Consider the following 27,297-nt stretch of genomic DNA (forward strand, 5'->3'; position numbering starts at 1 on the left):
CTTGAAGAGATCTCTAGTCTTTCCCATTCTGTTGTTTTCCTCTATTTCTTTGCATTGATCGCTGAAGAAGGCTTTCTTATCTCTTCTTGCTATTCTTTGGAACTCTGCATTCAGATGCTTATATCTTTCCTTTTCTCCTTTGCTTTTTGCTTCTCTTCTTTTCACAGCTATGTGTAAGGCCTCTCCAGACAGCCATTTTGCTTTTTTGCATTTCTTTTCCATGGGGATGGTCTTGATCCCTGTCTCCTGTACGATGTCACAAACCTCATTTCATAGTTCATCAGGCACTCTATCTATCAGATCTAGGCCCTTAAATCTATTTCTCACTTCCACTGTATAATCATAATAGATCCCCCAAATTAGCTACACACCCAGCCAGACCACCAAGTTTCTTAGCAGACATGAAAGAAAAATCATGCCAACACACCTAAATTTTTTCAAAATATAAGAGACTCAAACTCCACTTTAAAAGTAGGTTGCCATGATATTCCTTTATTCTTCCAGTTTAAATGTCTATAGCAATTCTTGCAACCACAGAGATCCTCTACATAAGGAGAAGATATTAAAGTGTCACATCAAAAACAACACTCATAATTCCCAAGCAATTTAAGAACAAAAACTCATTTCAAGTTCAGGAAAAGAAAATAAAAACAGACTTCAGATATTGTCAAGTATCTCAAATTACCTATAAAAAAATTAATGTAGAAAGACAAGAAACTATTTTTACATAGATTAGCTACCCAAACTAACATTATTTCTTAATTTGGAACTGTCCTGCAAGCCAGCACAGCTTATCTTCCTAGACATATGTTCAAGATACAGGAGCATGAAAGACAATGACAGATGATAACGTCATTGACTTCCTGCCACTAGAGTAAGGTTGCTCATTTGAGATTAAATAAGATAATTATAAACTTTAAATAATCATTTAATAGATTTCTTTTAAAATTCAATCACATCATTTCAGAGTTCCACCTCATACACCACAATGTCTCAAAATGGTATCAGATACTGGTATCTGATGGTTAAGGAAATCATGAAATGGTTAAGGAAATCATGAAATATCCATGCAAGGAGAAAGCAAAGTGATATTTGGGCTTCCTGGGTGGCTCAGATGGTAAAGAATCTGCCTGCAATGCTGGAGACCTGGGTTCAGTCCCTGGGTTGGGAAGATCCCCTGGAGGAGGGCATGGCAACCCACTCCAGTATTCTGGCCTGGAGAATCCTCATGGACAGAGGAACCTGGTGGGCTACAGCCCCGGGGTCACAGAGTCAGATACGACTGAGCAACTAAGCACAGCACTGTAGAAGAAATATCACGGCATGGAAAACGGCTCACAATGCGTTCACCGTTCAGCACCAAAACACAAGGTGACGCAAAAGAACTTCATTTTGTCATCCCCCCCAGAAAAAGTTTTTTTAAGTGGTCTGTAAAGATATATATTAAGAGATATATTAACACTGGTAATCCATAAAATGTAAATCAACTTTAAAAGGAAGAATTTAAACTTATTTCAGTCTTATTTCTGCCTACTTATAATTTCCAGTTATCACACCTGTCATATAACAATTTTGTAATATGAAAACATTGTTTTAATCTAAAAACAAATGTGTATAAGTGTTTGCACAAACCAGGCCTCATTCTGGGTATACTGTGGTAGTCTTACAGCAAACTCAGAAAAGCAAGTAAATAAATCAGAAAGGAGTTCTGATTTATTTAGCACTTATCTATGTAGCACTAGCTTTATTTAATGTTGAAGAACTCCAATAATTTAATACAGAAGTAGGTCGAATAGAATCCACCTAACCAGAAAAAAGAAAAGAAAAATACTAAAAAGCAAAGCCTCTCAAGCAAAACTTGGTAAGTGTGTTAGCATTAAGTCTCAAAATTTTAGCCTCTAACACAAGTAAGATTTGGACACTCAAATGTTTGGAAGGTCCTATCACTTTTAAAAGTCGTCAAGACGTTAGAAAACATGTCCATCTTCCAAAAACGCAAAGTCCTAATGACTCTGCTCTCTCGACTCATGAAGATCTGGAAGGATGCCCCAAACCCGATAGTATTACTTTTACCCTAAATATAATCACTGAGACTTGCAGCCAGGTGGGTGACTCAGATGGCTGGCAAGCAGGCTATCCAAAGCCATCTAGCTACAAGGCTGTCCTGACAGCCCTACACTCACCTGTGGCAAATGGTAGGCTGCCCAAGGTGTTGCAGGGTATTCCACACTGGGGAGCTTCTCCTTGGAAGGATGGTCTAGCCATCCATAACTGGATTTAACTATGACCACAAATGGGCTTCCCTGGTGGCTCAGTGGTTAAGAATCTGCAAGACACGTGGGTTCGATCCCTGGGTTGGGAAGATCCTTTGGAGAAGGTGGCTTCCCAGGTGGCTCAGTGGTAAAATAATCTGCCTGCTAATGCAGGAAACACAAGAGATGTGGGTTCAGTCCCTGGGTTGGGAAGATCCCCTGGAGAATGGAATGGCAACCCACTCCAGTATTCTTGCCTGAGAAATCCCATGGACAGAGGAGCCTGTTGGGCTACAGTCCATGGGGTTGCAAAAGAGTCAGACATGACTTAGCGACCACAAATATATAAAAAGCAGCCCAGATTCTGCAGATGTGGTCAAGGGGAACATTCCCATCAAAAGGCCTCATTCTGAATGATTTATTACTTTGACTGATTTGGGTATACTGTATGATCTATAAATAATCGCTTATACCAGACAGGATGTTAATTATGTGATGCAGTGGTTTAGAAATAATACATTAGTTAGCATTTCCTTAAATTGTTTCAACCCCTCTGTTAACACTTTGCCATAAATGAAGGGAAACTGGTGATTCTGAGAATTTCGTGTAGAGTTCAGCAGTCATGTGGATATCCAATGGAGCTTAACATCATTTGTGTTCCATGTAAGCCTAAAGATGAAAAGCAAGCCCTTTCATTCTCCAGACTTTTCTTGTCCTGCTGGCCATTACGCACCACCACCTGAGTACCACCATTCTTTCACTCAACTGGTGAAAGTGTTAGTCACTCGGCTGTGTCCGACTTTTTGCAACCCCACAGACTGTAACCCGCCAGGCTCCTCTGTCCGTGGGATTCTCCAGGCAAGAATACTGGAGTGGGTTGCCATTCCCTTCTCCAGGGGATCTTCCTGACCCTGGGATCAAACACGGGTCTCTTACATTGCAGGCAGATTCTTTACTGTCTGAGCCACCAGGGAAGCTGAAACAGGTCTGTCATTAAAGGACAGATCTTTGAGATTGAAGAGAAAACTCCAAATACCATTTGCTACAAATTTTAAATTCATAATGTGGATCTGGAAATGCTACCAGATAACATTTTATTGATGTAATGCTACTAGTGTCAATCTAGGTTACTGGCAAATCAAAACTACAATGAGCTATCACCTCAAATCTGTCAACCTGGTTATCATCAAAAAAACACAAAACAAGTATAGGCAAAAATGAGGAGAAAATAAAACTCCTGGTTCCTTAATATAACAGGAAGGTGGGAACATAAATTGCTATATCCATTATGGAAAACAACACAGAACTTTTTCTTATCTACAAGGATATCTGTACTCTCACATTCACTGTAGTGATTTTTACAACAGAGTATGAAAACAATGCAAATCTCCTTCAGTGGATGAATGAATAAAGAAAATGTGGTGTGTGTGTGTGTGTGTGTGTAAGAGAGACAGAAAAGTCGAGAATCAGGATTAATTAGGGTTAAAATACATGTTTGGCCTTTTATTTGTCCTAGATCTGATGAAAGCCTTTATTGTATGACATTTATTATTACCAAGGAGATAAGTTTCTCTCCCCCCGCCCTGCCTTTTTTTTTTTTTTGGCTAATTTGTAAGATTTCTCTAATTTTATTTTTTTGCATTTAAAAAAAAAATTTAACCTTTTTATTTTCTATTGGGGTATACTCGATTAACAATATTGTGATAGTTTCAGGTGAACAGTGAAGGGACTCAGCCATATATGTATCCATGTCGTGCTAAGTCGCTTCAGTCGTGTCTGACTCTGTGCGACCCTATGAACTGTAGCCCACCAGGTTCCTCTGTCCATGGGATTCTCCAGGCAAGAATATTGGAGTGGACTGCCATTCCCTTCTCCAATATATGTATCCATTCTCCTCCAAACTCTCCTCCCATCCAGGCTGCTACATAATATTGAGCAGAGTTGCATGTGCTATCGGAGAAGGCAATGGCACCCCACTCCAGTACTCTTGCCTGGAAAATCCCATGGACGGAGGAGCCTGGAAGCCTGCAGTCCAGGGGGTCGCTGAGGGTCAGACACGACTGAGTGACTTCACTTTCACTTTCCACTTTCATGCATTGCAGAAGGAAATGGCAACTCACTCCAGTGTTCTTGCCTGGAGAATCCCAGGGACAGGGGAGCCTGGTGGGCTGCTGTCTATGGGGTCGAAGAGAGTCGGACACGACTGAAGCGACTTAGCAGCTGCAGCAGCAGCATGTGCTATACAGTAGGTCCTTGTTGGTTATATATTTTAAGTATAGCAGAGTATACATGTCCATCCCAAACTCCCTAACTATCCCTTCTCTCCAGCAACCATTAAATTCATTCTCCAAGTCTATGAGTCACCAAAGAGACCACAGATTTCTAATCAACCATCACAGGCTACCTAACCTACAGAATCTTGGTGTTACCACTTTTTCTCACACCTGCAGGAATCTTGGAACGGGTAACACGTATTAAGAAAACACCTTTGGTTAGTTCTATAGTTCCTAAAACCCTAGTTTTCACCAATTTTGATCTGAAATGGAAACAAATGGCCGTTTTCAAAGACATGAAACTTCCTTTTAGAATGAAGAATCTGACTTCTATATACATCTTCAATAAGCAATTCAAGAATAATTATAGCAATGCAAGTTCAAGGCAAGGAATCACTGATTTTTTTGTTTGTTTTGTTTTTTGTCCATTACAAACCACCTTTAAGATCACTGAGTCAACAGACCCATGCAAATCATGCCTTGTTAGAGAAGCTAAAAACAGTACTAAAACATTTTAAAGTTTAAATGTATATAGCTTTCTCTTAAAGCCTCCCACATAAGTGATTAAAACACAAACACACACATGTACAACATTCTCAAATTTTCAAAGCAAATGAAGTCTTCAACTACCAAATATTTAACTACTCAAAATCAAGGATTTCCTTGAGCATTTCTCATGGCTGAATCTATTAAGCAAGTATGTATCCCTGTCACTAAAAGTAGCCTGAATTTCTACACTAACAGCATGCATTTATTATTCTGATTTTTATTCATTCTAGTTTCTGCAGAGCACAGTTCCTTTCACCCCTGGGGCTCAGCTTATTTACAGAATAAACCATGCAGCAGATCTACATATGCATTTGCCTTGCTAAAATAATATGTCAAAATGGACACAACTGGTCCAAGTTTAAATTTTAAAATTATTTTTAGCTTTTGATTTTAAATTTAACATAAAAAATCTTGCCCCATGATAGCATCAACTAGTTTTTTTTTTTTTTTCAATCCAAAAAATAAAAAGTCAGCAAAGAAATTAGCTAATTATATCTGTGAAGAGCAACTGGGACACAGTTCCTAAGAAACAGATAAAGTATTCACACAAAAATGCTACCTCTGTCAAAGCATCTAGAGATCAAGAACTCCAATGTGTTAGGTAAGTGAAGTAAATGCCTTTAGTCAGCTTAGTGTCTGTAATAAAGCGACTTCAATGAATAGACCCCTGAAGAGCTCAGCCAACGAGAGAAGACACTGCACAACGTCATCCTTGTGCCCAGTGCTTGAAGCAGGACCTCAGCACATGCTGAGAAGTATTTGTGACCCAGGCCCCAGGATTATAGGGAATCCAAGAAACAATCATTTGGGAAGGTTTAGGCCATTTCCTCTCTAGTCTCAAATAGGCATGAGTTCACCAGTAGAGGTGATTAATATGGATCCTGTCGGATGGCAAATTAGGCTGGTAAGTAAAAACGTAGCAATTTTGTCACCCAGAGAAAAGTAAGGGTGACTTCAGAGATGTCTTTCTAAGGTCAATGACTCATGACTGACTGGTAGGCCACACACTGGCAAATGGAAGCAGGAAAAAGGGGGAGAGAGATCTTCACGAGCCCTTGACCTTGAAGCCAGGGAAAGAGATGGATACAAATGACACAATGTTAGAAAATTCCCAACAACGAAGCTTCTCAAAGTGAGGCCTGTGGAGTAGACCATGGCCACAGTCTACTAGTTCTGTTGCATAGCATGTAAGCACAGAAGCCAAGACTAAGCACTGAGAAGGAGCACTTTCACTTAATTATATCTGTTGAGTCTAGTAATAAAAAAAAAAAAGATCCATTCTGGGATTTTATATATCTTTGTTCTTTTCCATCTCGCTATTCTAGTGACCAGTTCTTTCTGTATTTTGTTAAGAAGTATTGATTCAGAACAAATTGGAAACTACAAATACACAAGGTCCTTGACCATAGTTTGAGAAGCACTGCACTGGAATGCCTAAAATAAGGTTTTGTATAGACAGTAATGCATATGATGTTTGCAAGGATATTGATTCACCTGCAATCATCTCTTCAATTACTTGAACATGAAGATTTCTCAGAAGCAGGCAATTTTGCCCATGTGTAATACACTAATCTCTGATTAACATCTGACTTAATCTAGACATACCTGAATTGCAGGCCAATGAGAATACCATGTAATCAAAACTCTTCTGAAGAACTGAGATGTTAATTAACATGTTTCCCTTGGAAAAGCAGTTTTGTGGTCATACAAATGGAGATATATGCTCAATCTCACGCCTCCTTCTGAGCAGGCAAAATATACATTAGTGTATTAAGGATGCTGAGAAAGTCTGTAGCTCAGAAAAATCTGTATACGGATATGATGCTCTTTATCTAAATACATGTTAACACCTTGTTCAGGAAATACAATTTTGGAAATGCTGGAACAGACAAAAGACTCCAGATTACCAACCAAAAACCTGTCTTGAGTATCACTCGCTAGCTGTTTCCATTTGTAAGGGGATCACGCTTCCCACCCCACCATGCTGGTGAGCAGCACCATCAGGGAGGTAACGATGAAGAATCACTCCACACAGCAAGTTGGAAGCTCCTGGAAGATGGGGAACTGGCTCCCTTCCTGCAGCCCAACACTTATGAAGGGCTCAGCCATTACTGAGCTGTTTTCCAGGGAACGTTCCAGATTGTCATCTCACTCCACCCCCCATACACCCTGGATAGCTAATTCTGCTGGTCATTTTGTGGACAGTCCCTTGGGATCCCACGTCTTTGGAGGCCTCCAGCCTTTGGTCCCCTGCTGGTGTGGTATGGCAGGCACCTGATCCTCTTTCTGGGAAATGTAGGTGACCCCACAGTAGAGCCAGGAGCAGGTCGTACACTTGAGAAAAGCCCCAGCTAGTGAGGACAGCCCCTGCAGCTCAACCTTTGTACAGAGATGTTGTGGGACGTGGACCACACAGGGCTCAGATGTTCAGGTGTCCACGGCCATCCTCCCACCTTAAACCACCTGCTCCCTTCTCCCCCAGTCCCCGCATGGCACACAGCAGGGACACTCTGAGCTGATCAATACTGCGTTCATTTCACACAAAATAATACCCTAACCCTGAAAGAAAAGGTGCTGTAACAAAGAAATCGTTTGTCGGGGCTTGATAGCACCTCTTTCCCACCTAATACCATAATCCAGCTCCTATTCAACCTCCAGCTCCCCATCTCAGCAATCAATAATAATACATTGTCCCTCAAACTGTTGTTATTTTTAACTTCTATGTCTCTTCTGTTGACTTCAAAGGGCAGTACCCAGCATCTGAGCGCCAGCTACAAGGTCATGTGGTCAGCGAATTGTAGGACAAGGAATCCGTTTTTGTACACATCCTTCCAACCACCAAACCACGAGGTCTTTGTTAAGGTCAAAATTATCATGAAACATTATTGACCCAGTACACAATGAACTCGGGGCGGCAGCTGTTGCAAACACCAGCCACAACTTAAAAGAATAAAAAATAAAAAGATAAGGAACCATTTGTTCTACTCACTGTTCACGTAAACATTAAATGTCACAGAAGAATTGACATCAGAATTGGACACGTGAAATGTGTAAGTGCCTCCTTCAGTCCCTTTTAATCTGGTTAGATGAAGTTCATTTACGTATCTACAAAAAAAGAACAACCCATCAGTCACCTGTGGATCACCTACCTCGAAACGTGTGGCTTTTTCAGTTTCCATCTGGAAATCCATGCCTGTTTTGGAAAACTACGTCCCATGTAATTCAGTGTTAACAAAATCCACGTTAACAAATGCAAATACACACATATATTTCATTGAGACAAATGCCTGGTACATGAGAACAGAGTGGGGAAAGGCTTTCTCGCCATAAGGCAACCTCACCCTCATCCTGCGCTGTCCTTATGGCCAGCATCCCTCCCTGCCCTGGTCCTCTGTTCAGCCTCCCTTCTCACCAGTGTCCTGAACTCACTTGCCCTACTTTAACAGCACCTGCCTGGCAAAACCCCAGGCTGGCAGGCATCTCCATCAAGGTGTCTCAAAGCAGACACTTCAGGGCCATGCAGCAAGGTCAATACCATGGCCCTCACCTTCATTCTGACAACACCAGCATCTCCTGGTTCTCCTCCTACCCCTGCCGCTTCTTCCAAGTGTCCCCAGGAGCACGTGCCACCGGGGCTTCTGTTTTACACCAAGGTTATCACAGGTGGCTGTGTTCAGCACCACCATCAGGGAGTTACTGACATGGGCTCCAGTGTGGACAGAGCACTCTGGGTGGCCCTAGACCCCCAAGGGCCACAATCAACTCTGCACTGGGGTGGCTTGTTCAGTCTCCTGTCACACTGCATACATTCCCTGGGCATTCATGCTCCTCTGAACTACTTACTGTTGCTTACAACTTTCAAATCCTGACCTCTAGTCCAGACCTCCCTGTCCTACGCCTCTTTCCTCTCCAGGCCATTGTTCATGGCCCCCAGTCCAAAGCACCCCTAGGACAGGGGTGCTCACCCCCGTCACCGGCTCACTGGCATCCTGTTTACCTCCTTTCGCCCTCCCTACCCTACTTCCCCAACTTTCTGCCAGGTCTCTCTCTTCTTAATGAAGCCCTTGCCTGTGAATCCCACTCTCAGGAGCTGCATCCAGGGAACCTGACCTACAAAACATCCTACCTGAGTATCTCCACTCAAGATCCCACAGGCAAGTTCAAATTCAACAAACCCCAAACTCAGGTCACTCTCCCTCCCCCTGGAATGGTATCACCTCTTATCATCCAATCTGGCTGCCCCAGCCAGATTCCTCCCTCTTCCCTGCCCCTTCAGTCACCGAGTCCTTTAAGGAGGAAGCCTGGACAGCACCCAATCCATCCTCCTCCCTCCAACCCTTAGACTTTGGTCCAGGACAGTATCCACTCTCACCCATATTTTTACAACAGCCAAGAGCTCCCAACTAGGGGGAAAAAAACCACCAATTGTAACTAGGCACCAACCTCTTATAAGCCATTGGCTCTTGATGAGATTACTTAACTCAATGAAGTCTCAAATTCCTCTTCTATAGAAAGGAGGGAAGTAAGCATGCCTCCTCATAGCATTTGTGAGGACTAAATTTATTGAGTTAATGTACATAAGGGAATGAGAACAGCGTATGGCCAGAAACAAGCACATACAACTTATCTGAGAATCGAATGAGAAGTCTGATGTAAAAGAAACTTGGGTTCATTGCTTGGCCCAAAGATGCTTAACGATTCTTAGTTTCCTTCTAGCTTTAAAAATGTAACTAAAGGCACTAACATGCCTCTTTCTCTGAAAAGAATTATTTACTGTGGCCCTAGTATATGCTAGTCACTGCTCTGAACTATCTTCAGAACTCCAGGACAGGACTCTCCTCTAATTTACAAATGAGACAACTGAGGCATGGACTTTTCTGTGTGTTCTAAACACACAGCAAAATGAAATGATGAAGACTCAGGGAGCAGCCCCAAACTTCCTTCTGTATCAGCTGTCTTCTCATACATTGATGGTTACATAAATAGGATGAGGTAGCAGTTAAGAATCCACCTAGACTGCAGGAGATGGGATTTCAATCCCTGGGTCAGGAAGACCCTCTGGAGAAGGGAATGGCAACCCACTCCATTATTCTTGCCGGGGAAATCCCATGGCCAGAGGAACCTGGTGGGGCTCAAGCCCATGGGGTCAAAAAAAAAAAGTGGGACATGAGTTAGTGACCAAACAACAAGTGCAGGGGAAAGGTAGAACTGCATAATTGCCAGTAAAAGGCCCTTTTCTTACCTGATATTACTTTCATTTTCAGACTTAGGATAATCGTCCCACTTATCAGTGGAGGTTCTGTTCATATATATCCATTGTCGGTGTACAGGTTTGGGATATGCCTCATATTCAACAACCAGATCCACATTCTCTCCATCATTTACAAATACTGTTGTGTTCATCATAGGGAAGATATTAATGAATCCTTTATCTAACCACAGCAGAATGAAACGGAAAGAAACTGTTACCTGCAAAAATCTTAACAAATAACACAGCTTCATTTTTGGATTATAAAGGTAACTGACTGATTTCCAGTATTAACTGGTAGTGCCAAGTAAGCTGGTAAAGAATCCGCCTGCAATGCAGGAGACCCTGGTTCGATTCCTGGGTTGGAGAGATCCCCTAGGGAAGGGATAGGCTACCCACCCCAGTATTCTTGGGCTTCCCTGGTGGCTCAGATGGTAAAGAATCTGCCAGCAATGCGGGAGACCTGGGTTCGATCCCTGAGTTGGGAAGATCCCCTGGAGAAAGAAATGGCAACCCACTCCAATATTCTTGCCTGGAGAATCCAATGGAGAGAGGAACCTGGCAGGGTACATACAGTCCATGGGATCACAAAGAGTTGGACAAGACTGAAGTGACCTAGCATACACTTAGCATGCCAAGTAGGAATTTTAACTAGCCATTTTACATTTTGTTTTGCTCTTGGAGAATCACAGTCATAAATGAGAAAGGACACACATTGGAAATGTTTATTCTTTTATTTTTATCTCTTAAGCAACTCTGTTAAAGATCTATCACCATGGGATAAGTCTTTTAGACCTACTAGTCCTGATGCATATTATGCTAAAAATTATTTGGACTAAGTAGCCTATTCCTAGACCCAATATAATTGTATATGTGATAAGAAGATGTCATAAATCAAGGAGGGGAAGATAGCCCCAATATTCAATAAAAATATTGCATTTTAACAATTAAGCCATATTTTTAACTAAACAACAAAACTGACTTCTATTAAACTTTGACCAAGCTGGGGGTGGGGGTGGGGGCAGTTTTCTAGGCTTTTTAGAAGCAATCAAAAAAATAAAACTTATAAAAGAAAAATCTGAATACATAAATGTTTTCAAATGTCTACATATAGAAAAATTAATTAAGGTAATAGAAGACATGAAAATATATAAGGAAAAATAAACTAGTAATTTAAATAGGGGATCCCTTTTCACATATTAAAGACAGCAAAACTTCAATAGAGCTGTTAAAAATAATGTATATCCATTCTATGGAAAACTAGCAAAGCTAATTTGAAATAAACTTAATAACTTTGCAAGTGTAATTAAAATAGCATGCTGAATTACACATTTTAATTTGGCAGAACTCCTTTAGAAAGCATTTATAGATAAAAAATTATCTATTTTTCAGTTTAATCCAGAGAACTCTTCTTAGTGAGGTAGATAGCTACATGCAAAATAGAAATGCTATTTACCCTAGTCATAATAATCTTAAAAATGAGAAAAGGGAGAACTGGTTAAGTAAATAAAGCAGCCCTTAGAAATGGTTATATAATAATACAATGAAGAGCTTGAAAAAGACCATAATAAAATAATTGCCAATATTATATTTATAACCTTTTATGAAATGTTTACTATGTGCCAAGAACTGCATTAAGTTCTTTAGCATATTCTATTTAATAATTATGACAAATATTTAATCTTACAGCAATACTGAAAGTGAACCTTGTAACCCCTGATTTACAGATGAGAAAAGAAACCAAGTCCTGGAAAGCCATATAGCTGGCTACCCAAAGGCAGAGACTAAACGTAATGTACACAGTGAGAGGCCAAGGCTGGCTTCTTACTGTAGCATACCCTAGAGTCTCCACATACTTTAAGTGAGAAAGAAAACCTAAGATTACATGTATAATTAAAATCCTGTTGCAGTTGGAGAAGACTCTTCAGAGTCCCTTGGACTGCAAGGAGATGATTTTCCAGGCAATAGTACTAGAGTGGATTGCCATTTCTTCTCCAGGGGATCTTCCCAACCCAGAGATCGAACCCGGGTCTCCCGCATTGTAAACAGACACTTTACTGTCTGAGCCACAAGGGAAGTCCATAAACCATATACCAAACCCTAAAAATGGTTATAGCAAGTTAGTGGAATTATGAAGGAGTTTTAATCTTATTGTTTTATTTCTTTTTCAAAATTGAAGATGGAATTATAACATTTAAGACTGTCATCCACTATCTCTGGTACTATTTAAATATATTTACACCCCAGGCTTCCCTAGTGTCTCTGTCGGTAAAGAATCCACCTGCAATGCAGGAGACACAGGTTTAATCCCTGGGTGGGGAAGATTTCCTAGAGAAGGAAATGGTAACCCATTCCAGTATTCTTGCCTGGAAAACCCCATGGATAAAGGAACTTGGTGGGCTACAGTCCATGAGGTTGCAGAAGTTGGACACAACTTACAGACTAAACCACCACCACTTACTGAGTAGATATCCTCCAGAGAGTATCTAACATGCAATTGGTACCCCACATGAGGTTGCCATTAGAATATTTACTATATAGTTTCCTACAGATTCAGAATAAAAAAAAAATGGAACCCAACTGTCCTTTGTATCAATGGAAAAACATTTTTCAGGTGAAATTTTAAAAAACATCCAAATGAAATCAAGTTGGAAACCAACAGCTTGTTCTAATACCTGAATCATAAACGATGCCCCTCTGTCATTCTTTAAGCTAACTTAAGTTAGTTTTGAGTAAATAAGTTTTATCTGAAAGCTACATTAAATTTTCAGGTACTCAAGGTCATAAATTCAAAGATAAAACACAATGCAAAATATAGAAATATTACAGGCAATATTATTTGCACTGATTTCTGTCACAATCATCATGAATAAAACACTAGTTCCTCCGGAGTTTTCTATAGTCTAGTCTGGTCAATATAGTTTTATGTCCTATAATAGAACAGAGTTTCAAATTCATGAAGTGTAAGAATTATTACAATCAAAAAATCGTATCTGGCTTGTTATAAAGGATGGTTTAAGAAACTGATGAGACATTAACAGTTAATCAAGTACAAACACTATATCAGGCACATCTATAAAATCTGTTGCTTTCTCCCTTCTACAGCCTTGGGAGTTAGAGGTTGTGTGTCTCGTAAGAGAAAACAGAGGCAGAGTTAAAGTGGGGTACATTTGAAATTTAAGTGGTAGAGCCCCAACTCAAAACTAGGTAGGGGTCATCCTAAAGTCTTGTGCTGCGCACCACTCCACTCTGTGTCCAAATTCTACTCCCAGCCCCTAAAGATCACTTTTCTCTTTCTCTTCCTGCTCTCGTCCCATCCCAACCCTCTCCCGAAACAGTACAGATTCAGATTACATGGACCCAAGTCTTTCCAGTTATACAGTTATATTCTTGGAAATTGATGAATGGATTTTAAAAATCTGATTACATACAACAATATGCTCAAAACATCCTTACTAATTGCTTTCTGGAGCTGAAGCTGATATATCAGCATGCTCCCTAATCAACTTAGCAAATTAGCACTTATGGAGTTTAATATTTTAAAAGCATAGCCTTTTATTCAAATTAATAAATGGTTCACAATCATGTTTAGGGACAGAATAGTACCCTTTCTCTGGGCTAGCTCTGTAATTGCAAATAAAGCGTCTTTTTCACGTTCATTTTGGTGAGACACTTTCCATTACAACATGAGCAGAAACAACTAACTCATATGAGATAATTGTGGGATAAATTGCAAACCTCTAACACTGCTACATAAATTATTGAAGAAATATGGGGGGAAAGAGAGAAATGAAAACAAATATATAATTTTATTATTGATAAAATTATGAGGAAGAATTTCACCACCCTACAAGTACTTAATCAAAATCAAGCAATGAGAATACGGTGGCATCCAAAAAAAAAAAAAAACCCCAAGAAAGTAGATTAAATGCAAACAATACTGAGAGCCCAAAGAGTGTAAAAGAAATAATTTTAAAATTACTATACTTTCCAGTAACTCAAAAACATCATGTACTTTACCACAGTTTACTCTCATTAAGTAGATGCTTGGGAAATAAGTATTTAGTAAGATTGCTAGATCAGGGAAAACTAAACCAGTTGTGTATACCAGTTATGATATAGGTTAGGGTACAGGTTAACATGTTTGTTTATGCTCTGTAGAAACAAGAAGCCATGCCCAGTGAGCTGCCTTCCTGAAGGTTTATGTTATAGCCTGTAGGGTCAGAGGACAGGGTAAGGTGAGGGGCATATTGAGAAGGAAAAGTCAGTTCAGCCCTTTCTGCTGCCAAGTGACTACAGCCCAAGAACTGTAAAACAATAAACCAAAAGGCCAAAGGACCTCACCAAAAGATCCAGAGAAATACATTAAGGTCTAAGCATACGTCTTTCTCCAAAAGAAAAGTCTCCATCCATTTCCAAACTCAGGTCATTCAGCAAGGAGTAAAATTCTGGGGAAAGCTCAATCTACATTTGTTGGGGTAGGGGGGTTAAGCAGAGAATGACATGTTCAAACACCTTCACAGTTACAGCTTTTCCACTTGCCTCTATTAAATGGGTAGAATTTGCTTTTGTGCTCTGGTTGGAAGATCATTTTTTTCCCACGTATTCATTCATTCAGTGATACTAAAATCCCTAAAGAATCTGTTAACATTCCATTAATGTAAAAAGGAAACTATCAGGTAATTTCTTCATTCACTATGCCAAGTAATTTACCCATTCCCAGAGATATTTACCTACTACTTCTAAGGTTGTTGTGACATTTGCTGATCCAAAAGTGTTATTGGCGTAACACATGAACACACCGGAATCATTCACTCTTGCTGAGCTGATAGTCAACCTTTCCTGACGGAGATAACTGAAGTCACCCTGATGCCAGCTATTCTTCTTCGTCTGTGCTTTAGTCTGCTGCTCTCAGAAGGGGAGGGGAAGAAAGAAATCAAAGATTACCATACAATTTATATTCAGGATCTTTCCTAGATAAATTAAAAATAGCAGCAATTAACTTCTCCATATTAGCATTCATTATACACTACTTAAGTAAGAATAATAAAACATCATGACAAGTCTGTCATTGGAACACTTCATATTACAGGATTATATTGAAAGATAGTCATTATTAATGATTGGGAAAAAACATGAAAATTCATTTCTTAATAATCACAGCATACATAATTCCAAATTCTCTGCAGTGCTAAACATTTTTTTTAAACAGTGCCAAATTTTAAAAGCTAGTATATAAGAAATACTACAGGATACTGATATTTTACAAGTCAGCATACCTGCATCCTATCAATATTTCCTGTTTTATATACATATTTATGTATTTTCTATTCTATAGCCCAGTGATTGAAAGAAAACACATCACTACTAACAATCATGTTCTATTTTATTAACATTTATATTATTTTCATTAATAAAAATAAATTTACAATGTCTAAGATTAACTTGAAAATTCATCCTATTGTTCTTTTCCAGCAGAATGTTGGCAACTATTAAAGAGCATTCAGAAGTACACAAGACATGTAAGACCAAACCCCAAATTATTTACACATGAGCTGAAGAAAAAAGGTTGTGCATTTACCCTTGTGATATCACCATCCTACTGTTAATATCTGTCTGCACATAAGACATGGAGAGAGTTCTTGTATGGAAACCTCATGGGGAAAAAGCCATAATATAAACTACAACCATCTCTGAAAAAATGAAATGGAATAGCATAGAGTTTTCTGCATCTTCCAATTTTTTTTTTTTTTTTTACATGAACACATTCCTATTACAATGGGGAGGGGTAGGAGGGAGAGGGGAAACAACTAAAAAAACCCAAAACAACAGTGGATATTGACATGGAACAAGATCAAGGGTGACTCCCTGTACAGGCTATGGTGGACCTATTAGCATTAGACCATTTTGACAGTACTCTAAAGCAGAACAATCCTTCTGGAAAGCAACTAGGAAGCATGTTCTGAGCCCTGATCAACTCCAGCAAATTTATCTCAAAGAAGCAACTCAACAGGAAACAAAAGCTTCAAGATATTTGCTGAAGTGAAAAACTGGAGATGACCTAATGTGTACCAGGTATCAAAAAGACTATGAATACACGAAAATTAAAAATGCTTATTTTATGTAAAAAATGTAAAATGAGTATACCTTAAGACAGTAACCATGTGTTCATACATATGCATGGGGACAGAGAGAAAAGAAACATGGAAAAAAATGTGGGCAATATAGCATTTATAAGGACTAACCACACGAGACTGCAAGCGCTTGAAATGCAAACTGAAGGGTGTTGTAAATATAAAATATGTCCCAGACTTTAAAGACTTAATATGAAAGAAAGTAGTATAAAATAACCCATTAATAATTTTAATTACATGATGAAATATTTTGGATACATTGGACTAAATACATTAAAACTGATTTTACTTTGTTTTAGTGTCATGTGCCTACTAGAAAATTTTAAATTACATAGGAGGCTCACATTCTATTTTTATTGCACAGTGCTGCTAATGTACAGTGGCAGAATTATAGCTATTTCTCTTTTTTCTCATGTTATTATATTTTTAGAAAAATTTTTTACACTAAAATAAGCACACATAAAAGCTGACTGCCAAAGCTAAATGTTTTGAAATAAAAAGAAGAGAAACCTGTTTGGTTAACTAACTGTGAGATCTTGGCCAAGTCAAGGATGCCACTATGGTCTCAGATTTTATTTCCAAAAATGAATAAAAGTCTTTAAAGGCCTGTCTAGTCTGGAGCACTGTGTCGACTTGAAGATACTCCCTTCTAAGAGATTCTTCTAATAATTGGCAGAAATCTAACATTTTTGCTGCCTAACAGCAATTGTTAAGAGACGAAGGGGAAATGACATTTTTCTCTGGCCTCTCCTAGTCCATCATGTTACAGACTTCTCCTCTGTAAAGGCAGAGAGACAATGGACAGATCACATACTATATTCCACATTTACCGAATCTTCCCTCTAGTTCCTGCAAGAGCCCAGGAGTCCATTGTTAGGGAGCTAAACAGGACAATGAATACACTGGTGTTGGAAGGAATAGTTTGTCGATAATTGATACAATATCAACATCCAAACCCGGAGGCCATAATTTAGGATACTATCAGAGATCATGATTAAAAGCAGTAAAAATATGAGTTTATAAGCCTTAGAAAAGCTAACCAAGATTTACAGTGTTGAATAAACTCCAAGATCCTCTTACATTTTAAAACAAACAATTGAAAAAACTCTCCAACACTCAATTCACCCTAAATTTCATTGTGAGTTAAACTTATTCTAAATGATTCAAATCAAATTCTACAGATTTTTAAAATAATTTGATAGTGCTATAATAGCACTAAGTATTCCAAATTAAGCCAAAGGAAAATCAGTAAAAGATTCATGGATGAACTCTGGCATTCAGCCATGAGCCCCATCTGCAAGTCACACGTTACACAGTGTTTGCACGTGATTTGGTTTTCCTTAACCCTTGGAGGTACGCACTGGGATTTCCCCAAAGAGCTCCCAACACTGCAGCCTTATCTACCAGCGCCAGTGGATTAATTGGGAATGGCAAGCAGGGCTCCTGGGAAAAAATGGTTCAGAACAAAACTGCCTGGGGCAATTTATTTCTCATCTCAGAAAGGCTCATTTTCAAGTTATACAGAGGCTCAGCTATACACAGTCTAAACTGTTCTCTCATCTGAAATCAAGGATCATAGAAAGGCAATTAATATGGGATTGTGTTCTGTAGGGTTAGTCAAAAATCCGTATGTAAGCTATTGTTTTTATTAGGTTATATGATATGAAAATTAGGACTTCTTTCTCAGAGACATTGGGTTCCATTCTCCTAGTCCATGGCAGACTTCACTTAGCAAGGTATCATCCATCACAGGTCTGCAGGAACACCATCATAATGCTTTGCATTATGGTAATCGCCATGGTTACTTATTTAGCATAGGATTCTCTAAACAGGCATAAAATTGCCAATTCAGAGCATGAGGAGGAAGAAGAGGAAGAGGAGGAGGAAAAGACAGTATTTTCTTCCTTCCAATGTAATATATATGTGTGTACTGAAGAAAAACTACTACGATAGCAAATTAGCAAGATGGCCAAGATTATGCAAACAGAAATTATTGAAAACTCAGTCAATGGGAATCTTAAAAGCAAAACTCTAGGGAAACTGGACATTTCAAAGTCCTTGCTATTAATGTGAGTGAATTCAAAGGGAAAAAAACCCTTCAAATATAACTAGTCAAAATTTATTAAGATATGCCTAACACAGTATCTGACATACAGTAGACATTCAATATGCATTTGTCAAATGAATGATAACCTAAACATGTCCAAATGCTTCATATTGAAGATAACCATTTTATTAATAGCAACTGAAACAAATAGAAAACCATTAGCAATCTGATCTCAGGTAAGCAGTCTCAAAGGAGGAAATCAGACCCATATACAAAGAAATCCATTTCTCAAATGGACAGGCCTTTTCATGGGGAAGGCTTCCTGGTTAATATCTAAGATCACGTTTCTTAATATGGAAGGGGAAAATGGCAACTTTTCACAGTATTTTAAATAATCTGGCCTGAATAGTTTCCATAATAGCTTTATAAAAATTAAGGTAGCTATTCACTGAACTGTTAATTTTTAAAAATATTTTCCCCGCTAAAGTCATTCAGAGAAACAGTATAGAGTAATAACAAGTCTGAAGTTTTCGATTTTCTCAAAATAAATTTACAAAATGACATTTGTTTGTTACTCATAATGAATGTACACGTCTGCATATGGTGCTATGCAATGGGGAAATACGCATCTCAACACACTCCAGACAGTTCCACCTCTGACAGACACACCAGCTGAGCCATCCTCAGGATGATTAATAGACTCTCTCAGAATTTGAAAAAGAATGCATATATATGTACTACTGAATCACTTTGCCGTATAGCAGAAATTAACACAATATGGTAAATCAACTAGACGTCAATAAAATACATTTCTTAAAAAATAACACTTTAAAGAAAAGCCTTCAAACCTCCCACACAGCATGATACATTGAGGAAAACGGAGCAGACAATCCACTCACCTGGCTGTTTTCCTTTATCCACATAGAGTCCACGGAACTAGACACGTCTTTAATCAAGCATGTCACTGCAAATTCCTCTCCCTCCCTGAGAAGATAGCTGGTTTTGGACACAGACACAACTGGCACAGCTTTGATGGCTAGAATAAAATGAAAAGTGGCTCTCAAACAACTGGTTGCACTGTAACTTAACTTCTTAACTTACCATTTTTCCTAAGCCATGCCCAGCTCACTCTGTGGTCTTTTAAGCAAAATATAAAGTATGGCACTAACCAATCTGTATTACTTGTGTACCTGAAGACATCAGGAATTAAACTATGCGTCCCCCAAGTAAATTAATTAATATAGAGTGAAAAAGAGAGAATGTCTACTTTGAGATGATAATAATCCTGAACAAAGCTAGGTAGAAACCCTAGCATAGTGAAGCTGCCTTTATCTTTACTTCACATGATGGTTTCATAAGGATGTGACCAACAACTAATTACATCCTTTTAACCAAACAGGCAACTTTCCCATGTACTGTAAAATTAATATCTTGATTATTTCTTAATAACAGGTTTTAAACAATCAAACTTTCCTTAACTCCAAAGAGAATCCTTTTCAAAAGCCTTAACGATAACTACTCAATAGCTAAATGCCCACTGGTATTGAGTTAAGATATTCTCTGAAATACAAAATTCTAGGTATCCACCAGCTACCAAAATATTCTACCTCATGTCGAATTCATAACAAGGTCCATTGTTAGCTGGTACTTTCCTTCTCAGATTGTGAACAGTCTAAGAAGGCATTAAAATTAAATATTTAAGGAGGAAGTCAATTCACAGATCAATAGTAAATCAAGGAGTGAATAATCTGTATGCTAATCTTTTCAAACAGTGTAAGGCTTCCCAATAAGTTTTCCTTGAAAAGAACACTGTGCATTTATGAAACTTTGGGATGTCCTGATGTCAGTAGGTTTAATGACTGTCCCCAGGACCATCTAATTGCTCATCCCTGGTAGACCCACCCAGCTGGAGTGGGCCAGTCATGTAGTATGAGGACTGTGAAATAAAGAATTTACAAGCAGCTGGCATTATTTTGAGGCTGGGAGAACCGATCAGAGCAGCTGCCTGAGTGACCAACATACTAAGATGGACCAGCGAGAAGAGAAGTCTTAAATCAATGGATGCTCCGACACCCAGCAGAAAGCAAACAAGGGCCGGTACCTGCCCGCACTTTCAGAGTGAATTTCTTCGACAGCATGGACTTGCCCCTCTGATTCGCTGAGCAGTGCAGACAGAGCCGATGGTACTCGCGCTTCACATTTCTGATTGTGATACCTGCCTTGGGGTCGGCCACAAACGTCAAATCCTTGGGGAGAGGTTTCCCCTCACACCCCGTAAGAGAGTAATTGGTCACCTCGGGGTCTGTCAGGGGACAGCGAACCAGCGTGTCGTTTTCTTCTTTCCCGTACAAGGGAAGGTCAATCAGGAAAAGCTTCTCGGGGTCTATGGCATAACCGACAATCAGTATTTCAAACGGCACATATATAAAATGACAATGAAAACATTTTATAAAGATCTAAGACGTTGCCTTTCGGGGACTTCCCTTGTAACCCTGTGGTCAAATGCTTCCACTGCAGGGGGCACAGGTTTGATCCCAGGTTAGGGAATTAAGGTTCTGCATGCTGTGTGGCTTGGCCAAAAAATTAAAGAAAAATAAAATGCTCTCTCACAGCAAAAATCCCCAGTAGCCCAAATGGCTGCCGACTTTATTCTTTGCAAATGAAAGTAGAATTTATCTGAACTATACTAATAAGGAAAAGGTGGCACTTAAACCATATGTCAGGCACTAAGATTGGCCCATTACACATTCACCGTTCTCATTTAATCCTCAAAACACCCATCATGGATGCATGCTGATGTATGGCAAAACCAATACAATATTGTAAAGTAAAAAAGAATAGAAAATAAATAAATAAATAAATTGCAATGATCTAAAAAAAAAGAAAAACACCTATCATGTGATGGGCACTATCATTATCACCATTTTATAGATAAACCGAAGTCTCAAAACTAGCAACTCTCCTTAAGTGATGTGGCCCAGAAATGGCTAGAAAGAGTTCAAACTCGGGTCTGACTGATACCACAATCTGAGCTCTTAAAACTCTGGGAATACTTTACTATAATATTTATAAATATAAATATTTAAACATATAAATGTTTTATAATATTTATGAATATAAATATTTGTAATATTTATTATAATATTTGCTTTTTTTCTAAAATGTATAACACTGCAAAGAACATAGGCCACGAATAGGCAGGCTGATGACATCTAGTAGTGTGGGGAAAAGTGTTCTCCACTAACCCAAGTGACCTTCTTTCCAGAGTTCACAGTCTCCAGGATCCTCCAGCTTCTGAAAAGAGTCTAGGAAACTATCAGGGGGCCACACAGTACGAATAACACGCGGTCCGTGCTCTATTCATATTCCTTGAAAGATATGTATAAATAGAATTTCTGGAAATCAAATAAATTGATATGCACAAGGGAAGCTTATGAGGTTCAGAAATGCTGTGGCAAATACATGATTGTCCAAACCAGGACACCTGGACGTGAAAGAGGTACAATTAGCAATTATGCTGGGATGCCTGGCATGGACTGGGAAAGCCTTAGGCCAACTGGGACCTCTATACACACCTCATTCTGTACACACAATATGCTGCCACCTCTATACTGTGTAACGATCATACAGACACATGGTTGAGCCAACGGATTACACTTAAAAAGTTTTTTCATCTTTTGGCCACACTGTGCAGCATGCGGGATCTTAGTTCTCCAACCTGGGATCGAACCCGTGCCCCCTACAGTAGAAGTGTGGAATATTAACCACTGGACCACCAGGGAAGTCCCTAAAATGTTTTTTAAAATGTCCTTTCCACATGCAAATTGAGTGCGCCACAAAAATCAATGAAATAATTGAAATCCACTTATCATATAATTTTGGCCAATTTTCAAAGAGTTTTCTTAAACGAATTATGTACCTCCCAGCCTAACTAATTTATTCCGCAAATAAATTACCTCATAATGGCTGAAATATAGTTCGAGGCTATCATTGGTTATTTTCCCACTTATTCTTTCTCAATCACTTGAGCTATAGCTCCCACAACAATGCCCCGATTTCCTTCACTGCCATAAGACAAACTATACAGGCATCTAAACATCTTAAACCGGTAATAATTAAACACAGTTCCAAGTTATTGAGGATGACTTCCCCTATCAAGAAAACCTGAGCGCTCTGTGAGACTGATTTGGCTAATGCAGCAGTTTCCCTATTTATTCAGACGTCTACCCATCCTATTAATAAGCAGAATGACACTTCATTACCACCTGGAAATTACAGAGTACCTTCTTGAATGTCAAAGAACAGAACACGGGTGGCTCAACAATTATGGAAACATACCCAGAGGCTAGCTGTGGCTTGTGAACATGTATTTCTTTTCAGCTATCCACCCAGGAAAAGATAAAGTAAGGAGAGGCAGTTTCAGTTTCATGGCAACCTTCTCACAGCAAACAGGAGAGTCAATTTTACTAACCTTCCATAGAGCTAGAATGTGCATTAATTCTGTCTCCCTGAAAACAATTATATAAGGAGGACAGAGCAGGTGATCTTATCCAAGTGTTGCTGTGAGGAACTGTAACTCCAGAGGTTGCTCAGATCCACAATCTAGGACAAATTTATTGGATCTTCTTCCACCATACCACAGATGAGGTTGCAACGACAACCTCAGTCCAGGTACAAATCCAGGACGAGAACTGAAACTATTTCTCCTCCTATAACTTTGGTATGTCTCTTAAACTTTAAGTATTCTAGTTTTTACACCAACAAAAAGACCCCTCCCCTATCCCTTCCCCTGGCCCCACCAGGAAACCTTCTTCTGACAAGCTTATTAAAAGCACAAACACAGATGAATCACTGCATTCATCACAGGAAATGAGGTACAGAAATCCAACCATCACATTTTCCTTTTATTTCTCAGAGGTCACAATTTTTTAAATGAATAAACTGACTACTATTAAGAACCCAGGAAGGACAGAGGGTGCTTAACCAACTGAATTGTTTCTGGAATTTACTGTCTAAATGTGGATCAATTCATTTGAAGCTTTGGTCTGTTTGGGGCCTTTAGAGGCCTTTAGTTCCCTGAAGTGTTTTTACTAAGTGGGAATATCTGGGATCTCAAGGCATTAAAATGCTGTCTTCCCAAAGGGCCTAATTTATTCTCAGGGTTTACTGACACCACCAGGACAAATGGGCTAAACCATATTGTAACCTCATTAGGAAGAGCATCACAGCCTTACAAGACCTTCAGCTGGAGTCATACCCGAAGCCACTATGCATCAGAAGATGTGGGAAAACTGACTAAGAAAACTGTGTTTTATGCTTTCTAGACCCAGCCAGTAATATTTTATCCATGACTCAGCTATCTGTATGTCATCCTTAATTAAGGACAGGATATAAAGTTCTCTAAGCATAGCATCAAAGAAAGCTGAGCATTTACCTCTAACAAACACATAAATGGAACTGCTCAAGCCGCCTTTATTGGTGCACGTGTAATTGCCTGTATTTGTGGCCTCTGCTTTCTCGGTGATCCATTCCGGGTTTGTTTTCTCACTCAGTTGACCCAGGATCTCAAAAGTCCACTTGACAAATCCTGGATCAGTGCATAACAGCCTAATCTCGTCGCCAACGCTGACAATTAACTCTGATTTTGCTGGGTGGATAGATGGTAGAGACAGTTCCCCTGGACTCACAGATGGCTGAGAAGAGCCTGCCAAGAAAAACGAAAATCGTGTTGAACATGATCTTTTTCTTGGGCGAAATAAAGCATTTTTTCCAATATTGATTTCCATCTTCTGTGTACTCGACAATAAAAATAGGACAAAGCTGCCCAGCTATTTATGGTGAGAGAGTTCTGTTTAAAGTTTCTAAAGTTCATCTAGAAAATTAAGTTATTTTCAGCAACTCTCAATTAATCCTGAGGGTCACCCTCGGTATGCAAGCCAAGACTTGCTGGATGCCATGGCATTCTCTGGGTTAAACATACAACGGGGTCAAGTTTCCACTCTGAATATGGGCCACTGCAATGACACTGACATGCTGACACCCAGTCTAGAAGCAACAAAAACAAAACCTCCCACGATTAAACAACACAACAAAAAAACCATCGGCCCATCGCTCTTTAGGCAAAATATCCATGATCATGATAGCCTGGCTTTTCTTACAGCTTTGTGAATTCACTTATTTCTATGCAATTGTCTTTATTCGGTGATGGTCATTTAAAAAAAAAAAAAAGATCTTTGTGTTTCAAATGATAAGGCAGAAAATGAAAATCTTATTTTAATGATCAGATCATGAGATTTCATAGCAGACGTTGGGTTGCAGCCTGATCAACCTAATGCCTACGGAGATTTGCTACATAGCAAACTAAAGATACAAAAACTAAAAGAAGTGCCTAAATAGCTCAGTTGGGAGAGTGTCAGACTAAAGATACAAAACTAGAGACTCTGAATATGAAACTGGAACCTTAGAAAAGCACAGCAGCCAATCCATTCATTCATTTGTGCATACAAGTATATACATGCATCCGTTGCATGAAGGTAAGTATCTGTTCATTACTTATGAGCTGCAAAAGCACTGTGTTAGATGCTGGGAGAAAATCCATGTAGACGGGACACACAGTCCTTACAGGCCAGAGCTTAAAGTACACAGTGTTCAATGTCAGAATAATGCAACATAGGTACAAGACTTAGCTTCAGGCGACATAGAAAGAAGTGGGCTGGATTTCCACGATATCAGAAGAGGAGAAAGAGCAGACACACAGATACCACAGACAGACACCAGAGACACGCGTGCACAGTGAGATACCTGAGGTCAACTAGACTCAAGATCAGTGAAAAGTTCTGGCCCTCAGGTCAGCAGAAGCCACAGAACTCACAGTTAAGGATTTAAGACAAAAGAGGACGATGTGAGGCTGCCAGAGAAAGAGCACACTGGTGGTGATGGTGCCATGAAGAACACAAAAGGCTGACTCACGTATGATCCGGGTGAGGGGAGCGAGGGCGCCAGGATAACAGAGCTCCCTGGGGGGTTTTCAGTCACTTCTGCAGGATCATGGGGGGAATGGTTCGTGTGCTTGGATTTGTGCCCCCCTCCACACATACAAGGTCAGAGACAAGAACTGACGTGGGTTCTCAAGGAGCAGCAAAAGCCGTCCAGGCCAGTGGAGGAAGCGGCGGGTGGGAGGCAGGGGCAGCCAGAGAAAGCCACAGCAGGAGTCTCTGCACACGTTCAGGGCAGAGATGGAGATAAGGTGAGAAAGGGGCAGAGATGGGAGAAGCAGGACACCTGCTCCCAGGTGCTGCATCTGGCCACCAGGTGGACTTACCACGAATTCAGATGGTGAGAAAGGGACAGGCAGGAGAAGCAGGACACCTGCTCCCAGGTACTACACCTGGCCAGCAGGTGGACTTACCACCAATTCAGATGGTGAGAAAGGGACAGGCGGGAGAAGCAGGACACCTGCTCCCAGGTGCTACACCTGGCCAGCAGGTGGACTTCTCACCTGATTATGTGAAATTCAGATGGTGGGGAAAGAGCAGTACCTGTGAAGTTATAAGACAGTATCAAATAATCTGAGGAAACGGTTTTGTAGAAAAAAGAGGGACACAATGAGTACTGGTCGCAGAGTTCTTCCAGCTAAGAGTGGGTAGGAAAGAGTCAAGACAGATTTTTTTTTAATGGGACCAACAGAAAGGAAGGGGAGAGGCTAAAAAAGACAAGGGAGGCAACACATCAAAAGGTTTCCAAGAGAAGGTGGGTGGGTCCCAGGGCAGATGCTGAGCAGGATCAAAGGGAATGAACATAGGTCCCCAGATCTGGTTAGGAAGACACCACAGGAAATCCAATTTCAGTTGAGTGGGAATTTCTGCTGGCTTCAAGGTTAAGCCTGCAAGTGTAGACCTCCTCCTGGAGAATTATGGCAGGAGAAAGCACAGAAATAGATCTATAGTTAAAACTTTAGTAGTAGTTAAAAGGTTACAAGTTTATATAAAAAATAGGAGGCATGCTGACATCTGAAGATAGCAGGAACAGAATCCATGGAGAGGGATGGCCCAGAAGTACTCTACAGAAGGGCTGAAGTTGCCCCCTGAAGGTGTGTATAAATCACCAGTCTCAAGTTTAGTTATCCAGACAAATATTTCATCTGGGTGCCTTCCAACCATGCCATCAATTATAGCCCCATGATGTCACGCAAAGTACACCCCAGATCAGAAGATGCTGGGCAGCCTTGAGTCACAGAAAATTCAACAATAAGGTGAATTAGTCATCACATGTTACCGAGCACCAACAGAAAGAGAAGTGCTATGGGCCAGACTGTGTGCCCCCAGACTGAAGCTCTAAATGATGGAACCAGACTATGGAAATGAAGTGGTTGGGGTGATTTTTAGTCATACAGACTGTTAAATAATGAAAATGGGCACAGTGGTAAGTGAAGATGCTGGTTTTTCAAGTATTTATCTCCTTTCAAAACGAAGTACTTTCAATTTAATCCAAAAATTCTTAAGAATTTATATTTCAAATGTATTTCAATCTGGGCTTCCATGGTGGCTCAGTGGTAAAGAACACAGCTGCCAACGCAGGAGGTGTGAGTTCAGTCCTTGGGTTGGCAAGATGTCCTAGAGAAGGAAATGACCACCAGGTTCCTCTGTCCATGGGATTTCCCAGGCAAGAATACTGGAGTGTGCTGCAGTATTTCTTTCTTCAGGTAGTTATGGTGAAAGCAGTAAGGCATCCTAGGTAAGAACTTGACTCTTTTTTTTTTTTTTTTGAGGTTTCTAATTTTTTTTTTAATTGAAGT

The 27,297-nt window shown here is 39.8% G+C and overlaps 1 protein-coding gene across 2 annotated transcripts in view; it reads right to left on the reverse strand.

The window, feature by feature from the left end:
* Positions 1 to 27,297, reverse strand: part of KIT (v-kit Hardy-Zuckerman 4 feline sarcoma viral oncogene homolog) — an 87,073-nt gene that overhangs the window by 24,392 nt on the left and 35,384 nt on the right. For both annotated transcript variants that reach the window (XM_010859689.1, XM_010859690.1), the window contains exons 2-7: positions 23,938 to 24,207; positions 20,605 to 20,886; positions 19,403 to 19,539; positions 15,056 to 15,227; positions 10,317 to 10,506; positions 8,064 to 8,179 (exon numbers count right to left, since the gene is read on the reverse strand). In XM_010859689.1, the coding sequence (XP_010857991.1) occupies positions 8,064 to 8,179; positions 10,317 to 10,506; positions 15,056 to 15,227; positions 19,403 to 19,539; positions 20,605 to 20,886; positions 23,938 to 24,207 (1,167 nt within the window). The remainder of the gene's footprint in view (positions 1 to 8,063; positions 8,180 to 10,316; positions 10,507 to 15,055; positions 15,228 to 19,402; positions 19,540 to 20,604; positions 20,887 to 23,937; positions 24,208 to 27,297) is intronic.

Source organism: Bison bison, unplaced genomic scaffold, assembly GCF_000754665.1.
Source record: "Bison bison bison isolate TAMUID 2011002044 unplaced genomic scaffold, Bison_UMD1.0 scf7180017864458, whole genome shotgun sequence".
Taxonomy (NCBI): domain Eukaryota; kingdom Metazoa; phylum Chordata; class Mammalia; order Artiodactyla; family Bovidae; genus Bison; species Bison bison.